This window comes from Ranitomeya variabilis, chromosome 3 (genome assembly GCF_051348905.1).
Source record: "Ranitomeya variabilis isolate aRanVar5 chromosome 3, aRanVar5.hap1, whole genome shotgun sequence".
Lineage (NCBI taxonomy): Eukaryota > Metazoa > Chordata > Amphibia > Anura > Dendrobatidae > Ranitomeya > Ranitomeya variabilis.
Genome location: NC_135234.1, coordinates 153789659 through 153797060, shown reverse-complemented (window position 1 = coordinate 153797060; position 7402 = coordinate 153789659). Strand labels below are relative to the sequence as shown.

At 41.2% G+C, this 7402-nt stretch overlaps 1 protein-coding gene across 1 annotated transcript; it reads left to right on the top strand.

Moving 5' to 3' along the window:
- The first annotated feature begins 511 nt into the window (after positions 1-511).
- On the top strand, positions 512-1114 carry LOC143817636 (claudin-22-like). Its single transcript, XM_077299128.1, has one exon. It carries the CDS (start codon positions 512-514, stop codon positions 1112-1114), a length of 603 nt encoding a protein of 200 aa, XP_077155243.1.
- Positions 1115-7402: the final 6288 nt, after the last annotated feature.

Below are 7402 nucleotides of genomic sequence, written 5' to 3'. Positions count from 1 at the left end.
TTAGAACTTTTTGTTGCATTGGCATTGTTTGCTCTATAATAATACATAAAGTATTAATAAGAAAAAATGCAGATGTTGTACAGTAAGATTGTGTTTTCTTTACTTTCTTTTTAATCATTATTTTGAATCAAAGTCATATAGTTTTGTAATGAAAGCTACCGTACATGAAAAAAACAATCTTTAAAAACAGCCTCAAGACTTCGATTGTTCCTTTCACTATGAAACCAAGTAGGAATATCATCTAATCTGGTCCTGTGATCTTTTTCAAAAGAATACAAGACATTTCTATTGGTCTTTTTTCCAAAATCTACGATAGCACTGTACTATAAATAGAATGGATTTTAGAAGAACAATAGTCTCTCACATGGACACTAAAATGCATTGATTTATTCAAAGCTGCCTACCGACTGGTATTTGGACGCTCGGTCCTTGGAAGAAAACGGTCTTTTGCTTAAAGCTTCATCTGAAGGATTAAGAAAAACAGTCAAAAGTTAAGTCAGAAGAGGATAAAATGGAAGCAGTACTTTGCTTTTCTGAACTTGCAGGTCTTTTCCTGTCCCTTTCTGGCTATGTGTGCTGCCTGGTGGCCTTATTCATTCCTTACTGGTTGACTTCTTCTTCCGGTCTTCTCATTAACGAAAATTACCGTCTTGGCTTGTGGCAAATATGTGTTATACAAGACGTGGGGTTTAGCGTTTGTCAAGAATATCAGACTCCACAACAGCTACCAATCCAAGTCCAAATGGGTCGTGTCCTTGTGTGCCTCTCTGTCTTAATTGGGGCTTTAGGATTTATGGCCTCAACACCTGCACTGACCTGTGTGAAGTGCCTTGGCAACTCTGAAGGACATGTCAGAAAGATGCTGAACATCCTTGGAGGACTTCTCTTTTCAGTGGCAGGTGCACTGACTTTCTACTCTGTGTCCTACTTTGCTTATGACACGCTGATCAAATTTTGGGACCGCAGCATCCCTAAAGACATTCCCCGCTGGGAGTTTGGGGATGCAATGTATGCCGGCTGGTTTGGTGGATTCTTTCTAGTGTCTGGAGGATGTGTCCTGATCTTCTCACAATTCCGGGTCACTGGAGGATCTGAAATAATAATATGGCCTTAAGTAATTTATTTCAAGATTGCAGTTTCTGTCAGTAATTGCATTTCAATAGTCGTCTGTTGTATAGACCTTTTGTGATTCTTGAGCTTTTCTGTTCTCAGTAAGTATAGGATGTAAATAAGTGCAGCTTTGTCTGTACTATGTTATATAAACCATATAAAGGCAGATAAAATGGATCCAGCAGTTATTGCGTATGCTTCATACTTTACAATAAAAGTGCTGAAAACAATAAGAGCTTTTGTGTAAGTCCATTGCTCACATGTTTTCTCTATTAAAATGTTTGAGAGCAGGCACAGGAATTTTCTACTCAGTAAAAGATACTCAAAGTCTCCAAACTACTTCCATAATGTCATATTCAATGTGATTCGCATTATTCAGAATTAATAGTTATATTATGATTTCTGATGTTAATAAACTATAAACATTATATAATATGGTACATATTGTACCTTGTTTTCATAATTAATTTAAAATCTGTTTTTAATGGACTCAATAATTGGTGATATGATTAACGTTTAATTGACTGGCACATTTCATCATGTTTGGTATTAAGACCAGGGCTCCATGTTACTAAGTAGTCATGATTATGAAACTAATATGTTCTTATTGATATTGTCCTACAATATTACAGCTACTATGACCCAACAGGATTTCATGAAGTTGCACATGTACATGAGATTTCATGCCACCATGTTATTACCAGTATGTCTACCCTGGAGTCAAAACCATGAATTAGTAAAAAAACTAAATGCAGAAATGATGAGCGTGTTATACTTCTTTTCTGATTGTTCTACTTCTAGTTTGATGCATATGGCATTACCTTTTTTATTTATTTGTCGCTGGACCTGTGTGAGGGCTTGGTCTTTGCGTGTCGAGCTGCAGTTTTTATTGATATATTTAGTACATTTGACATTTGTTTTAGGAAATGCAGTTCTCAAAAATGGAAATTCGGGTGTCAAGTTTTTTTTCTTTTCAGCTTTTAACATATTTGTCATAGTACAATGTTTGCTTCTATACTCATGGACATACCAGAGACTCTATTTTTGGGTGCTTTTGATTGTATATATTGTATATATTGTCTATATGTGTTGTCTAACATTATGCCTATTTATTCCCCTCCAGAGCGACTTTCTGAACAAGATCCGGGACCGAGTCGAAAGATTTGGTCACATTCATAATTTGCTTTTAATGCTTAATCTGGGCCTATGTCTACCTGCCCTTGAATTTTGAAATAAAAATGAATTGCATTCAACACAATACTGTCGTGTGAATTTACCTCACTAGACGGCCCAGGGGTTCACTACTACCCCCTTCCACCTTCGCCTTGCCTCTACCACTGTGTGCACGCCAATCCTCCTCTATTGCACACAGTTAAGGCACCCTGTGCCAGAGGCAACAATACAAGTCAAAAGCATCTTTGAACCTCCACCATGACTGCAGATACTTTGTTCTTTTCTTTGTAGGCCTCATTTCGTTTTCGGCAAACAGTAGAATTATGTGCTTTACCAAAAAGCTCTATCTTGATCTCATCTGTCCACAAAATACTTTCCCAGAAGGATTTTGGCTTACTCATGTATATTTCGGTAAACTGCAGTATAGCTATGTCTCTGTGTCAGCAGTGGGGTCCTCCTGGGTCTCCTGCCATAGCATTTCATTTCATTTAAATGTCAATGGACAACTCGCGCTGACACTGAGCCTGCAGGACAGCTTGAATTTCTTTGAAACTAGATTGGGGCTACATACCCACCATTCGGACTATCCTGCATTGCAACCTTTCATCAATTTTTCTCTGCCGTCCATGTCCAGGGAGATTAGCTACAGTGTTATGGGTTATAAACTTCTTGATTATGTTGCACACCCTTTGTGATGCAGTGACCCCTGTTACAGCTAGGGGGCATTGCATATGCTTTTCAGGATATGCATGGAGGCATATCTGTAGTTGTAATGGTTGAAATAGCCACACACACCTCCCACCTATGGGAGTGGCCACAAGTATATAATGTGACCATGTGGGTCACATGGAAAAAGATGGATGGACCTCAGTGGTCTGTGTGCCAGGTCCTGGAGGGCCTCTGTGTTGGGAGGTCCTGGGAATAGGACTAGATCCCTGAAGAGCACATGGGGGAGGCCTTGGACCTGGGGGCATGTGTGTTGGACGGTCCCAGATGGGGATGGACGTCCTGAATAGCGCACAGAGAGGATGCATGTGCAGAGTCCGTGATGGCACTGAGTTTGGGGAAGCTACAGCCCGTCTGAGGATTGGACTGTCAGGTGGCCTGGTGAGCAAGGCATTGCCCGGGACGGTGATCCCAGTTCAGCAGCTTCCCTGAGAGAGTGAGTACTGACAGGAACTCCAGAAGGTAACCCAGCATATGGGGTGCTGTGCGGTCACCCACGGCAACTGGTCTGATAAGGATCAGCGTGTTTAGAGACCGCGACCCAATGTCATGTGCGCTATATGACTAGGGACCTTGATGAACTGTTCGGCGTACGGACACCCAGGGTAACTGGACGAAGTGAGAGGTCCAGCATGTTTAGTGTCCGTGAGATTTTGAAGTGTCTAAAGATAAAGCTGTGACTTAATGTCACCGGTTGGTGCCTATTGTGTTCTATGAAGTGTATATGATGAACTGTGCATAATCAGGTTTATGATGCCATAATAAACCGTGTGGACTGTTTAAGTAGAAAAATCGTGCCTAAGTGCTTGAATCCCGTGCCAAGTGAGTGTCCCCTAATAGACTCAGTAAGTGCAATCTTACACCTTGGACAGGGGAACATCAAGATTTCGGGAGATGGACCTTCAGATTGTTGATATTGTTCAACAATTATGATTCTCAAATCCTCAGACAGCTCTCTTCTCCTCTTTCTGTTCTCCATGGTCTATGTGGAACCTACACACAATACAAAAATTTAGTCAACTTCTTCGCTTTTTATCCAATTTCAGGTGTAATTTTCATATTATCCATACATGTTACAGGTGAGTTTAAGCGAGCATCACATGCTTGAAACAAAATTGTTTACCCACAATTTTGGCAAGGTGCCAGCGATTTTTGTCTCTCCCATTTTTGAGGTTTCGGGTGAAATTATGTCCACGTAGTCTTTTTTCCTGTTTTTTTGTGTTGCTACAATACACACAAAGGAAATAAACATGTGTTTAACAAAATATATGTTAGGAGTCGAGTTTCCTCTGCTGCACAGGGGGAATCTCGATCCGTGTCTGCTGCGGTCTCCCATTCTGCATCGGCCACAGTGGAGCCTGCTCAGCGGAGACGTCGGTCCCAGCGTCTCACTGAGACTGATACTGTGCAAAGGGTTACTGCTGCCTCTCCAGGCTCTGCTATTGTACCCTGCACTGATCTGCGGTGAGCAGGGTTTTCTGGGACTAAGTCCTGCTTTGCACACACTGAGCATGCCCAGGGTAAGATCTCTCAGTGGAGATCAAGGGTCACATGCTCAGGTACTGCAGCCACTTCCATTGGTCCTCCAGGAAGGCCCTGTACCTGATCAAGTTCTGTGGCAGCCTTCTATTGGTTCTTTCTTGGAAGGTCCTGAAGGTGCTGCAGCTATATAAGGTTCTCATGACCGCACGGCCATGCGCTAGTATCTTCCTAAGTTATGTGCTTTGCGCCAGTGTGGTCATGTGTTCGTATGTGTTCAGGGACCCGGCTGAAATAAGCCCCTAGAATGCTCGCACCTCCGGTGAGGAGTTTTGTGTGCATGCATGACCACTGACTGCTCTCATTTGGGTAGTTAGCCTGTGCCACTGTGAAAGTCTAACAGGGCACAGAGCTTTGCTTTCTCGGCCGCTCTGTGAAGCTAACAGAGCTGGTTCATACCGCCATATTGTACCGCCATTTACTTAGCAGCAGGTTCTTTCCTGCACGGTGGATCCCGGGTTGCGAACGCACCAGTCCCATCTAAAAATATATTCGGTGCGTTCCGCCAACCCTAACAATATATAATTGCAATAATTTTCTGATAATACATCATTTTCTGGAATAATTTCAAAGGTGCCAACACTTTTGGCCATGATTGTATATGCATATATGAAAAAGTGTTTGCCCCTTCATGATTTCCTATTCCTTTCCATGTTTGTCACACTTAAATGTTTGAGATCACCAAACAAATTTAAATATTAGACAAAGATAACACAAGTAAACACAAAATGCAGTTTTTAAATGAAGGTCTTTATTATTACGGGGAAAAGAAATCCAAACCTACAGGGCCAAGCGTGAAAAAGTGATTGCCCCTTAAACCTAATAACTGGTTAGGTCACCCTTAGCAGCAACAACTGCTGTGGAGGAATTTTGGCCCACTCATCTTTGCAGAATTGTTGTAAATAAGCCAAATTGGATCATTTCCGAGCATGAACCGCCTTTTAAGGTCATGCCACAGCATCTCAATCAGATTAAGGTCAGGACTTTCACTAGGCCACTCCAAAGTCTTAATTTTGTTTTTCTAAAGCTATTTAGAGGTGGACTTACTGATGTGTTTTGAATCATTGTCCTGCTGCCTAACCCAAGTGCGCTTCAGCTTGACATCACGAACAGATGGCCGGACATTCTCCTTCAGGATTTTTTGGTAGACAGCAGAATTCATGGTTCCATTTACTCCAGCATGTTTTCCAGATCCTGAAGCAGCAACACAGCCCCACACCATCACAACTAATCTCTTTCTTATGGTGGAGTCATGAACACTGACCTTAACTGAGGCAAGTGAGGCCTGCAGTTCTTTGGATGTTGTTGTGGGGTCTTTTGTGACCTCTTGGTTGACCTCTTGGGGTAATTTTAGTCGGTCGGCCGCTGCTGGAAAGGTTCACCACTGTTCCATGTTATTGTCTTTCGTGGATAATGGCTCTCACTGTGGTTAACTGGAGTCCCAACACTTTAGAAATGGCTTTATAGCCTTTTCCAGACTGATAGATCTTAATTAATTTGTTCGCTATTTGTTCCAGAATGTCTTTGGATCACTGTATGATGTCTAGCTTTTGAGATCTTTTGGTCTACTTCCCTTTGTCAGGCAGTTCCTATTTAAGTGATTTCTTGATTGGGAACAGGTTTGATAGTAATCAGGCCTGGGTGTGGCTAGGGAATTTGATCTCAGCTTCCCAAAGATGTGATAAATTACAGTTAATTTATGTTTTAAGGAAGGGGGTAAACACTTTTTCCCACAGAGCCCTGTAGGTTTGGATGTCTTTTTCCCTCAATAATAAAGGCCTTCATTTAAAAACTGGATTTTGTGATTACTTGTGTTATCTTTGTCTAATATTTACATTTGTTTGGTGATCTGAAACATTTAAGTGTCACAAACATTTAAAAGAATAGGAAATCAGGACGGAGCAAACACTTTTTCACACAACTGCATATGTGTATGTGCTCTCTGTAGACATATGTTTGTTTGCTAAGTACCCTATGTTATTCATGTGTTATTGCTTTTACTTATTTACTTACAGCAGGGTACATGTTCGTTTTGATTATATCTTATATTTTATCTGTTTTATGGCCAGTATGAACATGCTCCTATATTTTACATGCATACCAACTTATACTCCAGTTATTTTTTTTTATGGTTAAATAATATCGTTCAAATATTTCACTTATATACATGTTTTTATGCAGATCTCAAATCAGATATTAGAGCAGTGTAATGTCATCATGGCCAAATACATGAAAATGCTGTCAAATATTTCAATCTGTAATGGGTGAGGACAACCTATCATATATCCACCCCATTGTGTTTTTAGGTGTTAGGTATCAAATCCCATTAATATGGTATGGCATTTTTATTCTAAGTAATACGAAACACAAGCCTCAGGTACAAACTGTCAGTAAAAGATGAATGCCACCACGCACTATATACTGTTGTTTCCAGGATACAAAAACCTCTTGTAAGAATAATACTAAGAGAATTAAGATTAAAACATCCCTTGTAAAGATATTTGCCATCAGTATTTTGTGCAATCTTTAAGATAGGTGCACATGTTAAGTATTCGCTGCAGAAATTTTTGCCCCACCATTTCTACATCACTTGCCATGAAAATTGCAGCTTAAAATATGTTTGTTTTTTTACTTGTTTTTTTTTTTTACGTGCACTTTCAGTGCACATTTTCCCCCACTCATTAGTATGGGCAGGGGCGGACTGGGCCAGGTGGCAAAGAAGCAAATGCCCCCCGGACCACTCCCCCAGCAGCTGCTCAGGGCCGGCCGCCTGGTGGTGGCTGTACAGCCGCACATCAAATTGTGCGCGGCCGTGTGCGCTGCACTGTGATGCGGCCGCTGCACTGTGATGTGG

Bases quoted from the DNA above. Each gene is read 5' to 3' on its own strand.
- LOC143817636 (XM_077299128.1), top strand. From the start codon at position 512: ATGGAAGCAGTACTTTGCTTTTCTGAACTTGCAGGTCTTTTCCTGTCC.